Raw genomic sequence first — 23,418 nt, forward strand, 5'->3', positions numbered from 1 at the left:
TCTATGTATAAACACAACAAGGTGTCCCTACTCACGCGCATGAAGGCTGTCAGTGTCACTTATATCAGTGAATTTATATTTTAATAATATGGAGGGCAGGGGGTTCTTATAGGTCAGCATGTCAGCGCCTCCCACTCACTCCCTTCCAAGTGTCCCTCACCTTTCTTCCTCTGTCCTCTTCCTCTGTCCCCCCTCTCCCTTTGTCCCTTGCCTCTCTCCCCATCCCCCCTGATAAGAATTGCTTTCTCCACAACTCTCAGAATTCGCTGAGTGATCTTGTCTTCTTTCGAAATCCTGGTGTTTCTGTACCTTGCCCCCTCCCTCCCCAGCTACATGTTCTCTGTTAAATGGGCTGCGCTCCTTCTCTTGTATTCTCTAACCTCCCGATCGTTTGAAGACTGAACAAGGGGAGTGCGGCCCTTGAGTGTGACCCTCCACTCCGCTTACACCGGTAAGTTTCCGTTCCGCGGCTACACCGGCACTATATTTAAACAGGAACACACTTGCTCATTCTCAGTTCGTATTTAATTTTCAAGGCGAGCATCCTGCCTGTTACGCTCAGGACAGGGAGTGTGTAGCATCAGCCGCACTCCAGCTATCATGTGATCCAACCCCTGCTATGGCTGACTGAGAGTTCTGGGAGTTGTAGTCCGAATAACAGAGATCGCTCGCTTGTGAGCGCTGATTGTAGTTCTGTGCGCTACATGTTTCGTTGTGCGGAGGGACCGTGCAAGGTGCATTCACGTGTGACTATAATATTGGATCATTACAGGATAACGTGATATGTAGCGATCAGAGCTGCCAAGTACTTAGCAAACCATGTAATGCAGGGATCACAGATTACTGTCGAAAATCCCTGGGTGTTTTGTTGTTCTCTAAACTGTAACAGTCTTTATCAGGACATTACACTTAAATTGCATTAATGACTAACGACCCAGAGTCCTCTTTGCTTATCATTTACTTGCAAGCAAATATGCTTGTTCACGACTAAGCGATTTTTTACGGAAATCAGAGGTTACCTAAGCAACTGCTTAACTAAAGTTAACTTGATTTGGTGTGAACTGTTGTTATTAGAGGTCGTTCTCAAAATGATTGCAAAAAGTATAATAAACACTTGTAGATTTTGGAAGTGTCTGTGTGCCGGTAGTTTGAAAAAGGTTGTATTATATTGAATGTTATTTTGGTGGAGGTTTATCAATTACAGATCTAATTATATAAAATAGTTTAGTTTGCCCGCAACATTGTGTCTTAGCATTGTACCCCCTTGTTCTTTGTTAATTCCCCTTCTGGACCTGGATATTTATTATATCCACTCCCTTACTTTTCCACAAAATTATAAAAATTCTGTTAAATATTTAAGATACTGGTGTTTAATTATCTCTGTACCATTCGTGTGGATTAGGGTTGTCTGGATTATCGAGTAATATGGGCTAGTTTAGCATACACGTGCTCATAAAAAGAATAACAATTATGTATGAGTTGTACAGCACTACGGAATATGCCGGCACTATATAAAACAAATAATAAAAATAATGTATTTGTATCAGACACGTACAATAGTTGCATACTCGTTTCTGCTCCCTATATGAAAGATCATTCTTTAATTTACACGCTCACATATTTAAAATGGTATTTCTGACACCTTTGATAACTAAAGTACTGTAGAGGAGTATAGTAGTTTCATTCTGTGTGGATAATGAATGATGTCTTAATTATGGGATGGGTTATATTTGTCATCAGTATGTCCCAGATCAGTAAGTTAAACTGGGAACTGTACTTGATGGTATTGTTGAAGCAATGAACTACAATTGTTTTTTTTATTCCAAGTTGAAAGAAGATTACCTGCATTCCGTTTAATATGATGCTATTTCTTCTAGAGGACTGAAATGACTTAATTTTGTATGTTACTGACAGGGATGCAGTAAACGTTCTGCCTTTTTCTCCTCTCCTAGGGGGACATGCTGCTTTTGTGCTGACTTTCACACTCCACAATGGGTAGTTCCACCAAGTACACTCAGGCCCCCACGGGGGAATTGACTCCCAATGGGAAGGATTCACCAGGGGATACAAGTTCTCAGGAATCCATGAAGCTTAAGAAAGAAATCTCGCTGCTGAATGGAGTCTGTCTTATTGTTGGGAACATGATTGGGTCTGGAATCTTTGTATCACCCAAGGGGGTTTTGATGTATAGTGCCTCCTATGGCCTCTCACTGGTGATTTGGGCTGTTGGCGGTATCTTCTCCATCTTTGGGGCCTTGTGTTATGCGGAGCTGGGAACCACCATCACCAAGTCTGGGGCTAGCTACGCCTACATCCTAGAAGCATTTGGCAGTTTTGTTGCCTTCATCAGGCTTTGGACATCCCTCCTCATCATTGAGCCAACCAGCCAAGCCGTCATTGCAATCACCTTTGCCAATTACATGGTGCAACCAATTTTCCCAACCTGTGAATCACCATACTATGCAAATAGGCTTTTTGCTGCAGCCTGCATTGGTAAGAAAATAAGGGGCTATGAACAGCTAATTGCATTTATACATTGAGGGAAAACTCATGGGTAGATTTGCTAAAGAGATTAGTCATTAGCACTTAAGTTTTACTTGCTAAATTTCCCAGTGAGAGCCTAGCAAATTTACTAATCTGTGAGCTTTCCTAAATAGTCACAAGTGGCGTTTCTTAGCAGCGCAATACTGGGATCAACTGTCTCTGTGTTTTATACCGACCTTGGTGGTATACAAGGTACAGAGAAACACCTATTGTTTTTGTCCCATGTGAAGTTTGGTTAACAAAACAACCTTAATTATTTTAATAAACTTACATCATCATGAAGATAAAGAGTAAAATCTAATTTGTCTTTACATATAAACTGTTTAGTTTAGGGAAATTCCTTCTTCAGCTGATTCTTCTAAGCTTGTTTGAGTCCCTCACCCCTTTCCTCCTTGTCAACTGTCGGACACACACAACACTCTAGTCGGTATCGGCTGCTGTGTGGTTTAGCAAAAAAGCACTGTGCTGTTGGCAGGCAAGCTTGCAGGAGAGATGAGTTTCCAAACATACCCACTTCACTATTGATCATGAAGGGCCTGCACTGTTATGTTTCTGTAGCATTCAAAGGCTGAGATGGCCCTGTGTAATGTATAATCAAATGTGTGAGGAGCCTTTGGAGAAATCCCACCAATTTAACTAAACATTATACAGGTCCGGCCAAGCTCTTCCTTCAGCAGAAGCTCACTGGGGTTGGATCTCCATAATGTCTAGTGAATCCGAGGAGCTCTCCTTCCAACTCTCAAAAAGTCTGACTGCATTCACTGTACCATCTCAGACTAAATGCTTGCACTTATGTGTTTGCCTTATGGAAGTGAAACAAGCTGTCTGTTACAGTAGTATTCTTTTTATTTTAAAATAAATAAGCTTTGCCCTCCCTTTTTTATGTTCTACTTAGCAACATTTTTCTTTGCATCTTACATAAATGGCAACCCCCCCCTTAAATGTGACTGAAGTTTTTTTTGACAAGAAGTAAGTAGAAAAAGTGGGATAGAAGGAAGTAAGAAGCATAATGTGCTGACACTAGTAGTTTCACGACCAGTTTGTACAACCGCACCGATGTCCTTTATTAAAAGTGACTCAGATACAGAAGTGGTTTTATTACCATAGCAACAGCAAGAATGATTCTGTATCTGAGTCGCTTTGTATACATAGCCCGGGTCAATACATTCATAATGTAAGGCAAATCTCAGCCAAGCCAAAGCACTTTTATGGCGCCTCTGTAGTTTGTTACTGCTAACATATTAGCAGCAGACTAGGGAGCAGCTACAACAGCAGCAAGTCTGAAAGCACTTAGAATTGACAACATCCAGGTCCACGATGACTGTTTATTATTGCTGTGTGCAATAATGTGATTGCATTTGAAGGGGAATTGTTGTCGTCACAGCCTTAACTATAACTGAATTCATTGATGAAAACTACATATAGTTTTTTTTCAGTGCAATTACACTGGAGGCATTTTGTTTAAAAGATAACTAAATGGAAACTGGAGTCAGTGTCCAAAAGTCTCAGCATTATCTAATCAACTTCTTGCCCTGAACATTTTTCTTCTCCACCTCCGCACCTTTACAAAGATTGCATGAAACCATTAACAGTCACTAAGTTTACAATAGGACAGAGTTAAGATGATAGGAAGGAATCATCGTGCAGATCTGGAAAACAGGAAGTCTTGATACCTTTCTACGAAGTATAAACATAAACACCTTTTATATAATGCTTAGTTAAAACTGTTATTTTATTTTTTTTTTGCTGTTTTCTTGTTTAAAACATTTTGAGGGGGGGCTAGAAAAAAAGACAAAATTTCACACCCTTTAACAAAAGAAAAAATAGCGAGTATAGATGGAGTGTAGCATTATGACATAATATTACTTCCTCTGTCCTTAAGGGGTTAAAACGGTTCTAGATTTGCATAATGTTTTTAAGCAGATGCATTTTAGCCATTTGTTCTTGCTCTGTTATCTTACCCCAACCCACTGGACAAACAACCTGACTCCTTATCATAATGCCTTGGGGTAAACAATAGAGTGACTCAGACCTAATCACCCACTGGAAGACTCTAACAAAAGTCTATGGAGAAAAATATCTCTTTAACAACAGACCACGATGGCAGCCTCCAATAAAGGAGTTTAACCCCCCCCAATACCTACATATTTTATGCTAGAAAAAGATATATTTTTTTCCCATGGGACTTCCTCTTTGTTACAGGGTCCTGTAAGCACAAATCTTTGTCTCCTACTCCAGCAGTTCCCTAACCAGACCCCAAATCGTGGATTTATGAATCTGTTCTATGAAATTAATGTGGTTTCTGGATTGTAAGCTTGCGAGCAGGGTCGTCATGTATACCTTTGTCTTGGTCTGTCAGTTCTAGTTTTGTCATAGCCTTTGTAAATTGTTGGCGCGGTATAAATAAATGTTGATGATGCTAAATGGTTCAATAATGTGTTAATTATTAAATGCTCCCCTGTTAGCTCATCAGCATAAATTCACGGTGACCTGAAGAGACATAACTACATAACACGTCACCACTTCAGCATGCTAGGAACTACTTTTAGTAGAGCTTCTTGCCTTGCTTAACTTTACTTGTGTTCTTACGTGTCTTATTAAGGGTGTATTCATTTCCTACACACCTGCGTGATCCCATTTTAGTAGGTCTATCTGTTAATGCAGCACATCAGAGCTAGCAAGTTTGATGCAATTTTTACAGTCCTAAAAGTGTTAGGGTGCTCCTAATAGAAAAATTTAATGTTTGTACTGCTAAGTCAAGATACGTTTTACCAAATAATTTAAGCAGTCAGAACTCTAATGGATCTATGTATACGAGTCAAAAACTGTTAAACTGATTCGCAAATACCTACCCAGAATCGCTTGCACTGGATTTCTGTGGGTGTAAGTTAGTGTTTGGCAATGCCTCCTTATTTCTTAAGTTTAAGTGGAGGAGTTTTTCATCCTCTTTCTTGCCCCCACTATAACATACTTTGAGTGTGACTCTCCTTCTAAAATATATTTCCCTCAAAATGAGAAACTTTGACACAGAGCACACATTCAAGCAAGCGCCAAACTAACCAGATTGTTTCGTAAAGGTGCTTAATAAGGTGTTCATACTAATCATCTTAATGTTTTTTTCCCTTTGTTGAGTTAGTAAATGGGATCTCCATTTACAAACCTATACTACCCAGAGCTGGTTTTCATACAGGTGAACACGCCAGTTGTATATATCTATAAGACTATATTATGTGAATAGGTGTGTCATGTTTTGTTAAAAGCATCTTCTCTATTTTCATCATCCTTCCCTTTTTATCATGTCCACTTCTTTGTTTTCACTGCCACATCCTCTTGTGCTTATTTAGATTTGCTTTTTATTGATTTGTCTTTTATTTATTTCTCATAATCCATTTTATTTTATTTTCAATTTCTGTGACTATGTTCCTCAGGACTCCTTACTTTTGTGAACTGTGCCTATGTCAAATGGGGGACCCGTGTTCAGGACCTTTTCACTTATGCCAAAGTGGTGGCTCTTATTGCTGTCATCATTGCAGGGATTGTGAAGCTTTGCCAAGGTAAGAAATTAGACCTATAGAGGAATGGGGTCACAGTTATATATAAAGGGGTCTGTGTGTGTGTAAAGGAATGAAGCATATCTAGGATCCTGCATAGATCGTATTGCAATATTTTCTTGGATATTTAGAAGGATCCACGATAGTGAGATGATACATTTCTTAATTGGAACAATGTAATTCTAGAAATCTGATCTTATTGGGCATTATGCACTGGGTTATTCTAGGACACTGTATCTTCTTCAGATTGTGCAACTGCTATTGTTGTGTACTATCCTGCTTCAGATATGGAATCTGACTTTGTAGTGGTATGCACTCATAAACAAGACTCACTCAATCTCTGCATACCTTGAACATGCACACAATGGCATAGTTGGGAGTTCCACATAACTACCAGCCCTGCAGGGAAAAACATGGGGTGCATATGTTACAAAGGTATCTAGGGAGTAGCCTAGTTAAAGGTTTATTTTTGAGGACTAAGAGATGATCAACACAACTTAACAGACTTGCATGATTACACTACTTTTAGAGTCTTACAACATATAATCGGCTTATTCAGTGTAGGTGGAAGCTAGAAATAACTTTAGACAGCTCTGTGTGGTCCATTATCTGTCATTTGCGTATTTTTATGTATTGTTGATATTGCTTTGCTTGGCCGTGTTCTGGTAACCCACCACTATTCCTCCTCAGGTCAGACAGAGAATTTTGATGACTCCTTTGCCGGTTCTTCTCATGATGTTGGAAACATTGCTCTTGCTCTTTACTCAGCACTTTTCTCATATTCAGGATGGGACACTCTAAACTTTGTTACAGAAGAAATAAAAAATCCAGAGAGGTAATCTGGAAAAAAACTAGTGAGGGAGACGGGAGAGATATGTAAAATTAAGTGAGACAGGGGAGAGATGGATTGTGACTAGGAGAAGTGAAATAGTTAGGCATTCACAAAACAACAGAGGGAGAAATAATTCAAAAAATGTTAATGAAATAAGATTAGGCCGACCTTGTGGAAGCACTGCAAAATGGAGTGAATAGAATAAGATAAACATAGAAGGGAGGTTGGATAATCAAAAAATGGGGTAAGTTAAATAGAGAAACAATGTTTTGGTAAGGAGAATATGGGGGCTGTTATAAAGTAATGATAGATAAGAACCTTCAAATTTGCTGTGAGACATTTCTATTCAAATATATCATTGTGTTTCTATGTCATCTACAGAAACTTGCCATTAGCTATTGGGATCTCCATGCCAATCGTGACTGTGATATATATCCTGACTAATGTGGCTTATTACACAGTGCTGGATATGCGAGCCATTCTGAGTAGTGATGCTGTTGCTGTGGTAAGAGTACATTAGGCGCAGATAGATCATGGGAGAAGGGGAATATTGACAGTAAATTCTAGAATCCATCTATCTATCTATCTATCTATCTATCTATCTATCTATCTATCTATCTATCTATCTATCTATCTCGTATTTACTTAGGTTTAGTTAAGTGTAAAATTTCATCCCTACAAATCCAGTCTCCTACAAGAACAGGTCGTACAAGACTGACTTGTGAGAAACAGGAGAACAATACAGTAGTTTATAAGAATGATGATTGAGTTGTTATAACTATCATTTTGAAAGCAAATAACACGGAGAGATGAGTATATAAGAGAGACCTTTTGCGCTATGAAATAAACTGTTTACATTATTTATAAGTTTTTTGTTTTAAATCTCTTTTCGTTAGACGTTTGCTGATCAGATATTTGGCATATTCAACTGGACCATCCCGTTAGCTGTAGCTCTTTCGTGCTTTGGGGGTCTGAATGCTTCCATCCTTGCTGCTTCCAGGTAACTGCCATAATCCTGTTGTACATGGATGTCTTCTCTTTCCATTTGCTTGATCAATTTGGTTACTATTGGTAACTTATTCTGGAAGCTCACTGACTTGTAACATCTATTGAACCCTGACTCATGGTACATCCGTTTAAGAGGCCTTCATCCTTCCAGGAACACTGGCAGGCCAGGCCTGTGGCTGATATGGCTGCATAATTACAGATACTGCTGCTTGAGTAGTGTGCAACACTTACATCATTTGGACGTCCCGAAACAATGGCTATTTAAATATGTTAGACTCTCCCCCTCAAAATCCAAAACAAAGCAGGATTTATTCAATCTAAACATGTCAGCACAATGTACCCGAAGAGCAAATAATGTGGGTCCCACACCCTCCCAGAAATTTATGGTGTTCCGTCCTATGTCGCCCCGTCCGTCACCCAACAGTCTCCACCCCACTCTTTGTTCTATGTTTATAGGTATTCTCCCCAAGTTGACTATACCAAGAAGTGTATTGAAAAGGTCAATTCAATTAACTCTTTGGTCTTGCCATCTAGTGTGTTAATGGTTAGCGTTTCTTGTGTTTTAGAAGACTCCACACAGTCCATGTGAAATAGAGAGTTTTTGTGGTAATACCCTTTCAGATAGGGACGCATCCCCAATCCAAAACTTCAGGTTAGTTTTCTGCCTTGCGGCCAGGACAATCGGTACCGATTTGGACACCTGATGGCCCAGGTCCATTCCAAATATTGCCATTGCATATTGCATATTATGTTTTAAGCCTACCGGTTTCCATGCTTTAATTGTCTAATATAACAATGGGTTATTTTAAGCCTTGTCTAGCAGGGCTGTGTATGGAGTGTGGAGTAACTATGGCAGCGTCATTGGGTACCACATTTGGGCATCCAGAATGGTGTTCATAAATATCTCCCTGCTCTTAATCATTTCAAATGGAAAGACTCATGAAAGACGCTACATTGTAATCTGCATCCTGGTTGTTGATTCCTAGATTATGTTTAAATTGTTGGCATTTAAATAGGCTGATCCATGGTTTCTTGTTTTGCCACAATAATTTTTGAAGTGGAATGTACTTATCTTATTGTCAGCCTTCTTTAAAAGGATGGGTAGCAGTTGTATAGGGCATATACATTTTGGAAAGCTAATAATTTTGATCAGGTGTTTTTGCAGAACTGTCTTAATAATGGGGGTAATATTGAAGGTGTATAGTTTTAAAGTGGTTCTTGGGAAGTTTTATACCTCAGTAATTGATACTTTATGAAGCCCACTGTAACCCAAAAGAGGGAGTATGGGGTCCCAGCGTGTGTCCCAAATATATATTTTTAAATTCAATTTAATGCCTGTTTTGCCGCCGATTGGATAACAAGTGCAAAGTGACTGGGGGGAGGGAATTGTCTTGAATCCAAGACAGGCAGCAGCACGTCATCCTCAAGTTTCTATGAATTGACCTTTATCCCTGTGAATTCAGGATACATGGTTATTGTCTGGGTGCATCATAGAGGTTGCGTACTGAGTTGGCCTAAAAACCAAATGTTCAAAATTCTGATTACCACTCTAGAGTATCAAAAGCTTTTGAAGCATCTAAGCTGAGGAGAATCCTTGGGAGAACCCCTTGACTTTTGACAAGCATGTACCACTGCTGCGATGGCCCTCCATATTCCCACTATAAGACTTTTACCCCTCAAGGAGCCCACTCGGTGGCTTGCCAGCAGTGAAGGAGGAAAAGTCTGGAGTCTCTCAGCCATCAATTTTTGACAGGATTTTGATGTCCTGATTGAGGAGCGTTATGTGCCGATACGATTGAATACTGGTAACATGTTTATTGGGTTTTAGCATCGCACTCATTCTAGCTTTGGTAAGTGTTGAGAAGCATATGCCCTCCTGAAGCATGTGCTTGTATAGAGTGCCGGTAATTTGTAATATTTTCACAGTAATCCATCAGGCCCCAGAGCTTTGTTATGAGATAGGGAAGGTATTACTTTTTTCACCTCTTTCTGTTCTGTTGGGGAGTTAAGGCATTCTCTTTGGTCATTTTTGAGTTTTGTAAGTCGTGCATGTTGCCAGATATAAATTCCTGCAGTTGGATCATTTGGAATGGCTTTAAAGAGATTGGTAAAGTAGGAGTGGAAACTTTACTAACATTATCTGTGGCTGTTAGTATTTCTTTATCCGCTGTAATTATTTGTATTATCACGTGCCTCGGACCCCTGGGCTTAGCCATTTATTGCTAGGTTCCCACCCAATGCATTTCCCAGCCTGAAAACCTTTTTCTTGAAGGACATATTTCAAACATAAAAAAGGTCTCCCTTTTTAAAATAAAATTTTGAGCTATTGAGCATTTGAGTATATGACTAAGCATGATGATTTTTGTGTTGGTGTACCTTTACCTTGCACTGTTATTTGTCCACTGATCGCCAATGCCCTTCAAAGCATAGACTCATGGAGTATTTTTGTGGATTCTTAACCGGTAAGAAAAAAAAAAACTTACATAATCTTGCCAAACATGATTCATTTCAGGCTAGACTATAAAATGCATTGTAAATTCAGTTTATAATGTTGTTGTACTACAAAAATCTCAAACCAGGGTAATATGTGGATGAATGGGAGCACACACAATTGGCATTCCATTGCGCAACAATCTGGCAATCAATCTGTTTTTCATCTTATCACAGTTATTTCGTTAAAACTATCCCCAACATCATAATATTTAATCCTGTATAATATACACTTTTTATGTACTGTAATTGTGCAGATTGCCATATAATTCTATGCAATTTTTGGGGTATTCATAAATATACTCATCTACTCTTTTATACTTGAAAGTGGAATTAATTAATCACATCCAAGCTTTCAGGGTGTCTATATAGGGTTTAAATAGTAAATTCCCAAGAAAATTATATTGCCCTTTTTTTCTTCAGTGCACAAAGACTAGCTCTTATGTAACCCAAAAAAGAGAAGGAAAGACAAATGGTTAAACTTGGCATTCTCACAGTAACACTAGATTACATCGTATACCATACTCCAGGGTGCTGAAACATTTTGTATGATGTGTTGTGATGTAGTTATGAATACTTGATTTTTCTCTGATTGTAGACTGTTCTTTGTGGGTTCCCGGGAGGGCCATCTTCCTGACGCTCTCAGCATGATCCATGTGGAGAGATTCACCCCCATACCTGCACTGCTGTTTAATGTAAGTGTTTGACCTGACTTCACTTTTGGGGCAGTGTACCTTGATAATAAGAGTTGGCATCTGCATATTGCTTTAAAAACTTTAACATAAACTGCCATTTTCTGGATTTTCTTTTTTTTTATGCAAGTGCACTATAACCAAAAAAGTGTGTACCTTGCTAGCAGATTGTCCATTACCATTGGTTTTGTTTCTGGGATTCTGCCTTTGTTTAGAAAATGAAGGAGGGCTGGTGACTCATTTGTTTTTAATCCACAGGGAGCAATGGCTCTGGTATACCTGTGTGTTGAAGACATCTTCCAACTCATCAATTATTACAGCTTCAGTTACTGGCTATTTGTTGGTTTGTCTATTGCTGGGCAGTTATATCTGCGATGGAAAGAACCAGACAGACCGAGACCACTCAAGGTGGGTTCGAAATTGGAGATGTAAAGTCACATAAGCTTTGGGACCTCTGAGGTGTCTTGTCCATATGACTAAAGATCTTTTTCTACGTTGGCCCAATTAATGGTATCTTGGGCTAATATGACTATATACATTTTTAATGTTTATATTGGCACTGAAAACTCAGAGCTCCATGTTTGTTACTTGAACTAGTGATCAGTGAAACGGTGACATATCTGCATAATCTTTTGGTAAAATTATGTATTTTGTTACTTATGACATTTAATATAGCAATATTTTCCTTGTATCCTGATTTTTATTTTTCTGCTCCATCTTATGATTTTTTTAAACCAGCCAGCTATCTTTTCCACTTCCTTTTTTTCTTGTCATCTTGTGCCCCTAGAAACTGTTTTCCAAATGTCTATATATTTTCCTGCTGCTATCCAATCTCCTAAATCTCCTCTTTGTGTGCCATCTGCGTTGTTTCTTTGGCAGCTACCCTGTCATGCCCTTCCTTGTTAGTATGTCTAATTGCCATTTCTTGTCTGTCCTGTGTCACTCTCTGTCCTCTTACTTCCTATTATCTCTGGTCCTTCCACCCAGAATTTCCCCTGTCTGACTAAGTCCTACAACAAAATTGTCCTGCAGTCTTCAAATGTCCCTGCCTGCTAGTGGGTATTTACCGATATTTCTTCATTTTTGTTTCTTCTGTGTCCCTTACAGCTCAGCCTTGTCTTCCCAGTGGTATTCTGTCTTTGCACTGTGTTTCTGGTCGCTGTGCCCCTGTACAGTGATTTGGTAAACTCACTGATTGGGGTGGCGATCGCTCTGTCTGGAGTCCCTGTATATTTCCTGCTTGTTCGTGTCCCTGAGAAGCGGAAACCACAGTGGTTGAGGCGTATGGCAGGTATGTATAAAACAGAAACTAGGTATTCATATGTACATAGTCATAATGCAAAACAAACACACAGTCACAGTGTCACAGTCCTCACTGTAAATTGAATGTATTTGTTAGTCGTTGCCTGGGTTCCATTGCAGTACATTCACCTTACTTTCTTTTGCAGCTGCAGTGACACGTTATACCCAGATCCTGTGCTTCTCTGTCATCACTGAGATGGATTTAGAGAATGAAGAAAAAGAAGTGTCAAAATCAGACTGAGAAACACTCCAAATTACACATCCAATGGACTATCAAAAACCACTTGCATTACATAATTTATTTGTTAAACTGGGCAAGTGCCTTTTACAATGTCAGTAGCCCCTTCATTGCAGGGTAGCTGCAGGGCGGTCCTCTTGGTGAAGTGGCGTTAATAATTTATCTCCAAGCGGGTTAATCAATATCTGGACTTTCCTCCCCCCATTGCCTTTGGAGCAGTTGTTGCAGTTCAGCGGATTTCATGCTTCCGAAAGCTACAAGATAAAATCCGTTGCGAGTCTTCATTTATTATAAAACCCCCTGCCTCCTGTCCCAGATTGTCTTCAGGAAGCCAGAAACCCCACACAACCATGCTGCTTTCAGAGGCACGTGGGCAGGCATGCTCCATGCACATTGCATAGGGAGGTAGTCTGGGTGTATAACAATCTTATCTAAATAATAAACTTGGATTTAACAAGGTGGTGTAGTTGTTATTGTTTAACAGGTCCACAGTCTTATTTAGATAAAAGGTTGTAGTGAACATACTGCATACACATAAACAAATGTTTTCTCCTTTAACCCCTTCAGTCCCAGGGGTTTTTGTACCTTAAAGCCCAGAGCAATTTTGCCATTTTTGCGGTATGCCAGTTCAGCGATTATTCTCCTTTCCTGCGAATAGTGTACCCATGTAAACTATATATTGTTTTTTTCCTAGGAGAGAGAGAGCTTTCTTTTGATACCATAGTTAGACAATAAGCTGAAAATTTAGGATGAGAAATGTAGTAAAAACTGGCAAAAATTTGAAAAATATCCAAGTTTATCAATTCAGGTGATTTCAGAAATACCTAATTTATATAGGATTTCCATACTTTCCCAGCACTTATAGGGAACATGCTATAAGGTGTACATTATTCATAGAATTTTTACACTAGGTATGATGGGATTGCAACTCTAATTTTAAACAAATAAACCAAAAATAACCACAAAAGTATATATTTCTGTAAAGCAGACAACCCGGACTATAGTATCAGGGGTAATAGGGCATTCGTCATGCAGCTATTTGGCCACCAATCACTGTGAAAGGTGGCTGCAGAAATTACTTCCTGCTCTTTTTTCATCAACACTTCTGCGCTGTTGCACAGGGTATGTGTTACGGCAGAGAAACCCGGCCAAAAATTGTTTAGCTGCATCTCCTGATTACAGAGATACCTCATTTATAGAGGGCCATATCCATCCCTTGCATATAGTACCCTTTAGGGTAGTATTTTTTATACTTATGGCTTAATGGGTTTGGGGGGTTGTGAACGGGGGCAGGAGGGTTATACATTTGATGTTGTGTTGGCAGTGGGATGTAAGAGTTTTTTATTATCTTTTAGGTATAAAGCAAAGGGGGTATTTTTTCAGTGCAAATGTCTTTGGCACTTAAAGGCATGCATTTAAAATTACAGCAGACACCATAAGTTACATACAATAGTTTTAAACGCCTCGAAATAAAAGTGGCTAACAAAGAGATCAGCCCTGTATTGAACTGTGCATGCAGCTTCACTAGAGAGCCACTCTCCCTCAGTCTCTATGGAGCCAGTGTGTGAGGACCTCAAGGGAGCAGAAGGACTCTTGCTGGCTAGTGAAAAAGGTTGGAGGGTTGGATGTGCGTTTGTTTAAATAAGTATGTTAGTGTGCCAGTGCGCGTGTTTTTAAGTGTGTAAGCATGGGTGTAAGTATGTTAATGCATTAGTGTGTATACAAATGTTTCTGTGTGTAGAAGCACGGGGGCACTAGCATTTTTTTTTTGCCACCTAACTACATGTTTTACTGCATGCATAGCTCCCTGTTATTTAATTACAAGACAAAAAGACCATGGGACACAAGTGGATGGGATGATAATTCCTACATATAAAAAATCTCTTTGTAAACAACATTTGTGGTATAAACTTGAGGGTTCCAAGAAACCCTGAGCTAGAGTATGAATGATTTTTATGTTGACTGCTTTTTAAGTTGTAGCCCTAGAAACTCTGACATATAATTGTTCCGGATTAAATATGGGTTGGGACAAACATATTCCAAACTCACTTAAAGTATGACCCTGACTTTTGTTTATGCTCATTGCAAAACTTAGCCATACTTGAAATGGCCTTTATTTCAAAATGAAAGGAATAAACAAAATTTTCCCTGGCCACAGGTTCTGTATCATTTAGATTACCTGACATTTGCAACAATGCTCGGTTTGTACTTACAACTAAACCTATAGGGTTAATCGTGATATAGTGCCAGTAAAAATCGTCTCAAGGCCTTTAGGCCGTCACACTAGTTATCAATCACTTATATTCAACAGTGTATTACTTTGAATTTAAGTATGCTTTTCCTATTAATTTAGCCTCAACCCCTCAAGCAATGGACAGGTTTTTTTTGTACCCTTTGTGACCCTGGCTGCATTAACATTTCTGCGGTGTTTGGGTCTAATTTTCTTCTCTAATTTTTTTTTCTTTCTCTATATTGTTTTTTCAGGATAAGGAGAGCTTTCGTTATATCCCATTATTTTGATCATATCACCTAATTTACTATGGGGGAAGAAAATATGGCGATTTTTTTTTTTTTTTTTTAAACAAACTTATTCTATTCCATTTTTTCTTCAAAATATTTTACTCATCTACAAAAACTAATGAAAAACCTGCTAAATAGATTCTAATATTAGTCCTGAGTTTAGAAATAACCAATGTTTTTATGATTTTTATTTGCAATTTATAGGCAACAAATAAAAGTAGTGTACTGCTATTTCGAAACCATTTTTCCCCCAAATCTGTTATCCTGCACCTCTTCTCCTATTTGGGACATCTTTGAAGCTTGACATTTTAATTTACCTCATCAAACTGTATATTTTTGAAAGCCAGACACCCCAGAGCATTTCAACCCTTTCCATGCACTAATTCTACCACCAGCCTTTGTCAAAGTTTGCGGTTGTAATTTTATTTGTATTTTTGTTCCCCACACAGATTGTATATCAGGTATGAATTCACAAATCCCGGTAGATGTTACTGCCAAACACCCCAATATGCGTTCAGCAACATCTTTTGAGGGGCTTGCTTGTTGGGGGCTAAAAGGCCACATTTGGGAGATGCACTGAATATTAACTTCTGGTCATCCTGAGAACACGTCCTATTTGGGACAAGTTTAAAGCCAGCCAATTTACCACATAAAACTATTTCAGATGATGGTACTTTAACACTTCCCATGCACTAATTGTACCACCAGCCTTTGTCAAATGTCTCTAGAAAAGTATTTGCATGTAAGTTCAAAAGATAACAAAGCAAGCAGAAAATAAGGACAATGTTATATTTATTTCGCTACTGTATGGGGGGCCACTATGGTAAAAGTAGAGTGGATGAAAAAATAAGACCCTATACATATTAAATATTTTCCTTTGTGCAGTAATTATAGTGATGCATACAATAACACAGTTAAGAATTGGAAAAAAAAGATTTATTTGATTTTGTTACCATAATCTTGATGTATATGCACCGGTAAGTAACCATTGTAGGCAATTGTGATATGTTGGGTAACTTTCCCTGCCCAAACACCACATTGTACTAATTCTTTATGACGATGCTGATATTGTTCTTTTGTCGATATTCTTTTATAGTCAGAGGATTCTTAATTTTATCGTTTAGTTTACAGAATGAGTTATTGTCTAGTGTATTTGGCTAAGATAACAGAGTATGAACACCTACACACAACTATGCAGCTATCTGAAAACATATTACATGGAAATTATTTTTTTTAATAAAATCTCGTCAATGTGAATTTAGTGGTCCCAGCGAGTTAACCTTTTAGCGTGTGATAAATTGACAATCTCACTAGGACCACTGCTTTACAGAATATCGGGGTTGCTACTAAATCCAGAGTTTTTTTTATTCCAGCTAGGGCTGTAAAACGTGTGTGCATTTGTCTCTGTCATTGGTGCTCAGTGGGATAACCAAAGTTCCAAAGTTGATACTGTAAGTTTTTCCTACATTATATGCTCGATCGATCATAGTAGTCCATAAATAAAGTTACACAAGCTGTTTTTTTACATGAAAAATTATTTACTTCTACACAGTTTGTTACATTTTTTGTTTTTTTAATTATTATAAGTGGATATAAAATGAATCATGGGTAATATATTCTTACCTCCATACAAATTGCAAGCTACTTTCATAGGGCCTTCCTCACCTTTTATTTACGTCCTCGTTGTGTGATGCACGTTTACCCATGGTACAGGTATGTAGAATTTGTTTTTACTAGAATTGTAGAAAATCACAATTTTTTATTTTTTTAAATTTTTTTAATACACTTGCAGTTTTGACATTTTTTTTAAGCCATGCTGTTTTATCCTAATATAACTTTTCAATAATCCCACCTCAAACAGCCAATTAGTGACTAGAAATTTCGGACCATGGCCTGTAGCTTGTTTTAGGTAGGAGCTTTCATTTTATTTTTGAATAATGCATATTAAGATCACAAAGTACTTTAATATGTGGTCTTCTAATGTGATGGTGTTAGACCCTAAACTGTCCCTGTAAATAAGTAATGCGCTGTGTGGCATTAAACCATAAAAACTACAAATAAGCAAATGTCTGAAAGTAGGGTACAAAATTCCAACAACTGTATTAAAGTTTCAACAGCACTTTACAAATGCATAATATATCCTAGGGTCAAATCAAATAACAGCAAGCAATCACTATAGCAAAGTACTGGAGTTTTTAAAGATAAGAGGTCTTGTGCTCCTGTAATAATACAGGAACAAATGATGTAGCAGAAGATCTGTGCATTTGAATAGTATGAACCCATTCAAGACCCATACACTTGCATTTTCTTATTTCCTTTAAAGTTCCACGTGAAAGCTAGAAAGCTGCATGACAAAAACGTAAGGCTCGCAGAGGGATTTCACAAAGTATAAAAGAAAAGAATATAATCTGAAAAAAAATTTATAGGAAAAACTGGGGTGTGAAAAACTTTCAGCAGCGGTAACATATTGCAGTGTGGGAATTTAGGTATTTTTCTTGGCTAAGGATTAGGCCGGACCAACCATTTTTCTTCAAACAACCCCAATTTAATGTTAAATTTTTAATAATCACAGAATTGTCACACACACACAAGTTCCACCATTTATTCATTCATCGGGTCACAAGGGCTAAAATTGTTCTTTGCCCTTAAGGTCCAACTGTGTCCAAAGTCTTACTGACAGTTTTTTAGTCCATGGTTTTTAAACGAGAAACAAGTAGTCAGTATTTTGTCATCCAATGGTATCTTGCCAAGGCTTAGATTTGGGTTTTTGTGGAGACACAGGTGTGTTTTCTCTCTGCTGTAAAGGGTTCTGGGCGAAGGTCTGTCTGAGTGGCCCTGGAGGAGGAAAGCAATAACCTGTGTCAAATCTGCTCTTCTACCTCAGTTCTTTTTATGCCCCCCTCCACTTTTGTCTATTATCTCACTCTTACTATCAGGTCAGATAGTCTACTCACCCTTTGCTGCAATGTCTAAGTGATTCTTAATCCTTCGCTCTCTCTCTTCAAGCTGCTGAGCCACCTGTGCATTCTTCCAACCTAAACAACAAACGTAAAACTTAAAAAATGCTTACATTCCTTGTGTTTCTTTCAGTACCATGCCAAACATTTATACTAATCGCCATATCAAATCACACTTTTATTAATCTTAAATGTCCACTTTATATATACACTCTAAGATCACACACACTTCTGTAAAGCACTTAATTTCTTTACCTGCTTTCAAGCTCTTTAGGAATCCATCCTGTTGGGGAAGTAGAGACGGGTCATGCTTGATCCTTTCAGGTATCTGTAGTTTGTTTCGTACATATGGGATCTTTAGAAAGCTAACTTGGGCCAGAGAGAAAATGTTTGATGTCACCCAATAAGTGAACACAGCCTGTGAAGAAGGAAAAAAAAGTTATCCTAAGATGCAAGAACAAGCATAACACAAATGGTTGGAAGCCTCCCTCTTCTTGTGCCTGTTCTATTGTAGATCTGAATGTCTGTGCCTCTGAGTTCTAATTTTAAACATTTACAGTAACGTTTAGTTATGGAAGGTTATATTAGTGATATTGCACATGACAAAATTACAAGACAAGCAGGCATAGAAGCACAACTGCTCATCACACCTGAACTGTACAATACAAGCAACTAGGTAAAAGCACATGTCCCATGTGAGTTAAAATGGCACATCTCACATGGTCTTCACTATGTTATGAAAACAGCATTTTCCCCTTTTTCAGTTTGATTGTAAGAAATGTCTACCCATGCCCATCTGTTGAAAATAAGATAACATTTTTAAACTGGTTCAATACACGTTCAGAGATACTCACAACTGGAAAGTTGATGGTAAGGGGTAAAATGATGAGTGGCATAACACGAAAAACAGTCTTCATAATTTTCAGGTTAGGGTTATCCACACCAGACTCTGCCCCCAACTAAAACAAAAAAACTTACAGTTAAAACCTACAAGATGAACTGGGGATGGGAGGAATTACCAAGAGAAGAAATGAGGAGAAAGAAAAAGAAATAGATAAGGAGGCAGAAAAGAACACAACTTTGGTATAGTAAGGAAATCACCTCTAACACAGCCCACATGGTACATGTAACTGTGATGGGGAGAATGTAGTAAGGATCCGCTGCAGTCAAGTCTGCGAACCACCAAAGCCCCCCGTTTTGCATGCTGGGAACTGGAAGATATGACATTTGCCGCAGAGCCATAAAAAACGAGATGAACACTGGTGCCTGCGGAAGACACAAGGGAGACAGTTAGTATTCAGTTCGAGGTGACCTTTCAAAATTCAGGGAAGCTGGATCAAATATTTTCTATTCTCCATGTTGAGGTTTGACCCCTGTCTTCTGACCATTACATGCAAAAATATACATACATCCATTTATAAAAATTTGTCAACGACTTTTCTTTGTTATCTAATAATAAAAAGAGGAGGTTTACATCTTCCTTATTTGATGCTAAAATAATGTATTTTAGCTCTGGTTGGTAGAAAGCAAATAAGGTCTCCCCCAAAAGATTCATAATGTTAATGCAAATTATGGAGAACACTACCAGTTGGAGTTGGTATGTATATCACACGCAAGATGTGTTATGCAGAATGCTCCGTGCAATTGCAAAGTGGACACCACATAGGGACCTCTCAGCTGTCATTACGATGGCTCGAGTATTTGTTTAACTATTCTGGAAGTTTCTGTATTAAACTAGCAAGACAGCTAAAAGCCTAAAGTCTCACCTGTATAAGGGGCACCAGAAAACCCCGGAGAGGATTGACGTCATGCTTTTTCTGATACAGAGTGAGATCAGAGTATGCTCTTGAAACTGATGAAGATACAACAGAAGGGTTAATAACCACCAGCCACAAAAATACACAGAGGATAAACCAAGTCATTGGAGAGTGTCCTTACATTCAAACTTGTTTCCCGTTTGCTTGGCTTCATTCATTCGAGTTGTAATTGCGTTGATCTGAGGCATGTGGTTATTAAGTTTGGCAGCTTCTCTCTGACCTTTGACAATCAACGGAAAAACCATAACACGTGCAAACACAGTGCCTGGAAGTTATGTGAGAAAGGGAACAAAGTAAAGATGATTGCAGAGTGAAAACAAGACAAAAAAAAATAAATCACAAATGACACAAAGTTACACTCACCTGCCACTATTGCTCCCCACCAAGGCAGCCCAACACCAACATGTAGGAACTCTAGTAAATTCTGTACCATCCCAACAGGGGTACTGGCTGCAAGGCCTAGTTCTGACAAACTTTGCTCCACCTGCCCCAAAGTCTCAGAGACTGTGGGGGCAACATCTGTGAGAGGTAATGGTAGAGCTGCTTCTGGTATAGGTGAAAGGGGTAATTGGGCTTCAGAAGGAACCGGAACCTATGGAGAAAACAGTACATAAGACTATAAATAAGTGCAATAACGTCAGGCTAGTTGATAGCAAAAGGAGAGCAATGCAATATTATACAAAATTAAAACCATTACCCAAGGATGGCTAAAGTACTAAAAACACTTTAAAGTGTGAAATATGCATATAACTGATTCATATTTTAATAACTGGATTGAGAAACATAGAACTATTTTAAAACATTGTAATGTGCATGTTAACTTTTAGCAAGACCCCCAGAATCACCACTTAACTTCTAAAACAATGGAAATGATGACATGATGAACACAACTGAGCAATAGTCTGTTAAATTACATGAACTACTTTACAATGTACAGTAGTTATATTTATCCAGGATGTAGATCAGATATTAACCCAAAAGACACACTCAAGCATTTAAACAAAGGGATAAATATTGGGGATTCCATTACACTTTTTTTTTTTTTTGAGTGGTATTCCCTGGGTATGCACTGAATTGTTACTTTGTTTTCTGTACTTATTGATCATTATTATTCTAGGAGAATCTGAATGTATGTGCCCTATATTTTGCGCTCCTCTATTTTTGTATATTTTTTGCGCTGTCCATATTTCATATATATATTTACACATGTACGCAGGTACATTGTTATATATATATTGTAATTGTTGGGTAAAACTATCTCTGCACTCTCTGTGTTGACAAAATACGCTCAAAAAATATAAATATAATTAAAAAATATATAAAATATAATAAAATATGCTTAGTAAAGTGACTACTGGTACGTTTTTCCACTTTGCCACAAGAGTTGTGACACGGTGCCTGCCATTTCATATACTGTAAGAACGCACGATAATGAGCACCAGAAGAATTTGCACCTAGTGAGAACCTCACACTTTTAGTTTCACCTGATACTTAGTATATTCTTACACATTTCATAACGCGTCCATAATCTTTTTGGTCCAATATACCAATACTGTAATGTACTACAGGGATCTGCATGGACTGGAAAGTTGTGCACAGAACGCAATTGGTAACTCTGTGCTACAGCTGCACTGCAGCAGTCAGACGGAGCCTATTCAGAATATACATTTGTTCATTTTTGTGTTATGATGCTTTACCACTGAACATTCTTTGTATTTTATTTTTCATGTCAAAACGACAGGACAATTAAAAGGGACATGCCAACCGTTATATGCACTGTAATGCATTTTACACCTTAAAATCTCCCCTGCACGCTTGTTGGAATTGCATATAGGGATTCTGTAGAATCCCCTCATACACATTAGCCCCTTTCCCCAACCGTTTTCCATGCAGGAGATGTGTTCAGACAAATCTCTATGCGCCGGATATACTTTGCACCAGTCAGCTCCAGTGCTGATTTGGCAAACTTTGCAGACGGGCATGTTCAGAGTTTTCCTGCCACAGAGTGGCTGCTAGAAACAACCAATCAGTAGCGAGAACCATTGGATCACAGAGAAGGTGGGCAGCTGCTGTTGGAGCTTCTACTTCAGGTAGCTTATTTTTTTTTCATTTTGGAACAACGCATATTAAAATATTCAGGCATTCAGGGGAATTAAACACACAGATCAACCATTCAAATTAAGGCAACTTTAAGTTTTTGTGGGAAAAACATCAGATTTCATTTCATGGAAATTCATATCATTATGCAAACTGACCAATTACCTGACTGGTAGCCTCAGTTACTGTGCTTTGGTAGCGAACATTGGTTAGGACAAGCAGCCGGTGTGTACCAGGTGTTAGGAGTCTCCGTTGGCAGGATGAAATTGGACATCTGTGATACTGAAAAAAAAGACAACAAAGAAATGTCAGATGGACATTTTAACCATGTGATTTACCACCTCACACTGTGCAAACCATTAAGAAAACTATGCCAATCATCGTCCACAGCAAAAATACTATTACAGGTTAAGTGTCAAATCACTATTATCTGACACACATTCTACGTAAAAGTCAAAATACTGAGTTACCTCCTTATCCCTTATGCAAGATTTGTATAAAATGACACGTCTTTTTTAGCAAAGAGGGACAATACTACATAGGTCTCTATGCAAATCACATGGGATGTTCTTTACAAGAACGTTCATCTGGCACTTCACCCTCTAATATACAAAGTGCTGCTAATAACAGACTTTGACTTCCCTTGTACGTAGAGGTCACATCTATTTTACGGACACCCCACATTTCTTACACTACCAGAAGTTATTGCTATTAGCATGTAGGTTGCTTTCTCACCCTTTTTTCTACCACTCGCGGGATTCGCCAAACCCCACGAACCCCCTGACTTAACACAGCTCGACATGCCATTTCCACACTGAGGGCCGCCATCTTGCATGTGACGTCAGAAGAGGGCAGAGCGACCCCGCATGCGTCCTAGAAAACCGGAACTGCCGTGAGTAAGCGAAAGGAACGCCGGTCTGCAGGAAAGGGACTGACGCTCAAGCTCGGAGGGTAGCTGTGGTGGGCAGTGTTGCGTGCGGTGTAATTGCTGAACACGCAGACATTAATACCCAATCGTGTCTACCAGGTTTCCTCTGTAAGAGTGTTATACAGTCCCCTTATACACAATAATAGGTTAAGCTGTATAGATACACCTACAATTCTTCTACCAAATAACGTTAATTGCATATATAACAATCTGTAGGTCACAAGGAACGTTTCTGTAAAGAATGCATTCAGTCATAGCTTTAAATCCACCCATAACGCAAACTTGCGCCATTTGAAATGCTGAGGGGCAAATACTGCCATCAGTTCAAATTAAACATCCATTAAAATTGGACAGTTCTTTTCCCAACAGTATTAAATACATAACCTTACAGTTTAGCGGTGCTTTGTAGGAAACGCCCCACAGGAACACAAGGAAAAATTGA

At 38.6% G+C, this 23,418-nt stretch overlaps 2 protein-coding genes and 1 long non-coding RNA gene across 3 annotated transcripts; 1 reads left to right on the forward strand and 2 right to left on the reverse strand.

Annotated features, from left to right (window-relative positions):
* The first annotated feature begins 301 nt into the window (after nucleotides 1-301).
* Nucleotides 302-13,114, forward strand: SLC7A7 (solute carrier family 7 member 7). Its single transcript, XM_053468469.1, has 10 exons — nucleotides 302-451; nucleotides 1,953-2,493; nucleotides 5,973-6,098; nucleotides 6,786-6,930; nucleotides 7,309-7,432; nucleotides 7,824-7,927; nucleotides 11,024-11,120; nucleotides 11,376-11,525; nucleotides 12,225-12,408; nucleotides 12,566-13,114. Exons 2-10 carry the CDS (start codon nucleotides 1,992-1,994, stop codon nucleotides 12,658-12,660), a joined length of 1,527 nt encoding a protein of 508 aa, XP_053324444.1. The 5' UTR covers nucleotides 302-451; nucleotides 1,953-1,991; the 3' UTR covers nucleotides 12,661-13,114.
* A 2,236-nt stretch (nucleotides 13,115-15,350) lies between these two features.
* On the reverse strand, nucleotides 15,351-16,897 carry LOC128498239 (uncharacterized). The gene is made up of 2 exons (XR_008354486.1): nucleotides 16,809-16,897; nucleotides 15,351-16,420 (listed from the first exon to the last, which is right to left on the reverse strand). It is a non-coding gene; the product is annotated as an uncharacterized LOC128498239 (long non-coding RNA).
* Nucleotides 16,898-17,700: 803 nt separating this feature from the next.
* Nucleotides 17,701-22,909, reverse strand: OXA1L (OXA1L mitochondrial inner membrane protein). The gene is made up of 10 exons (XM_053468470.1): nucleotides 22,784-22,909; nucleotides 22,214-22,330; nucleotides 20,315-20,543; nucleotides 20,073-20,216; nucleotides 19,901-19,986; nucleotides 19,236-19,400; nucleotides 18,989-19,093; nucleotides 18,390-18,552; nucleotides 18,132-18,212; nucleotides 17,701-18,012 (listed from the first exon to the last, which is right to left on the reverse strand). Exons 1-10 carry the CDS (start codon nucleotides 22,874-22,876, stop codon nucleotides 17,906-17,908), a joined length of 1,290 nt encoding a protein of 429 aa, XP_053324445.1. The 5' UTR covers nucleotides 22,877-22,909; the 3' UTR covers nucleotides 17,701-17,905.
* Nucleotides 22,910-23,418: the final 509 nt, after the last annotated feature.

The sequence above is a fragment of the Spea bombifrons genome, chromosome 1 (assembly GCF_027358695.1).
Source record: "Spea bombifrons isolate aSpeBom1 chromosome 1, aSpeBom1.2.pri, whole genome shotgun sequence".
Taxonomy (NCBI): Eukaryota; Metazoa; Chordata; class Amphibia; order Anura; family Pelobatidae; genus Spea; species Spea bombifrons.

What these genes read in the sequence shown, in the direction of transcription:
- SLC7A7 (XM_053468469.1), top strand. Translation starts at nt 1,992, where the DNA reads ATGGGTAGTTCCACCAAGTACACTCAGGCCCCCACGGGGGAATTGACT. An exon ending in TTTTGCTGCAGCCTGCATTG is followed by an intron (nt 2,494 to 5,972) that starts GTAAGAAAATAA and finishes TATGTTCCTCAG; the next exon opens with GACTCCTTACTTTTGTGAAC. An exon ending in TACCTGCACTGCTGTTTAAT is followed by an intron (nt 11,121 to 11,375) that starts GTAAGTGTTTGA and finishes TTTAATCCACAG; the next exon opens with GGAGCAATGGCTCTGGTATA.
- OXA1L (XM_053468470.1), bottom strand. Translation starts at nt 22,876, where the DNA reads ATGGCGGCCCTCAGTGTGGAAATGGCATGTCGAGCTGTGTTAAGTCAG. An exon ending in AACGGGAAACAAGTTTGAAT is followed by an intron (nt 19,987 to 20,072) that starts GTAAGGACACTC and finishes TATCTTCATCAG; the next exon opens with TTTCAAGAGCATACTCTGAT. An exon ending in TTACCATCAACTTTCCAGTT is followed by an intron (nt 18,553 to 18,988) that starts GTGAGTATCTCT and finishes CCTTCTTCACAG; the next exon opens with GCTGTGTTCACTTATTGGGT.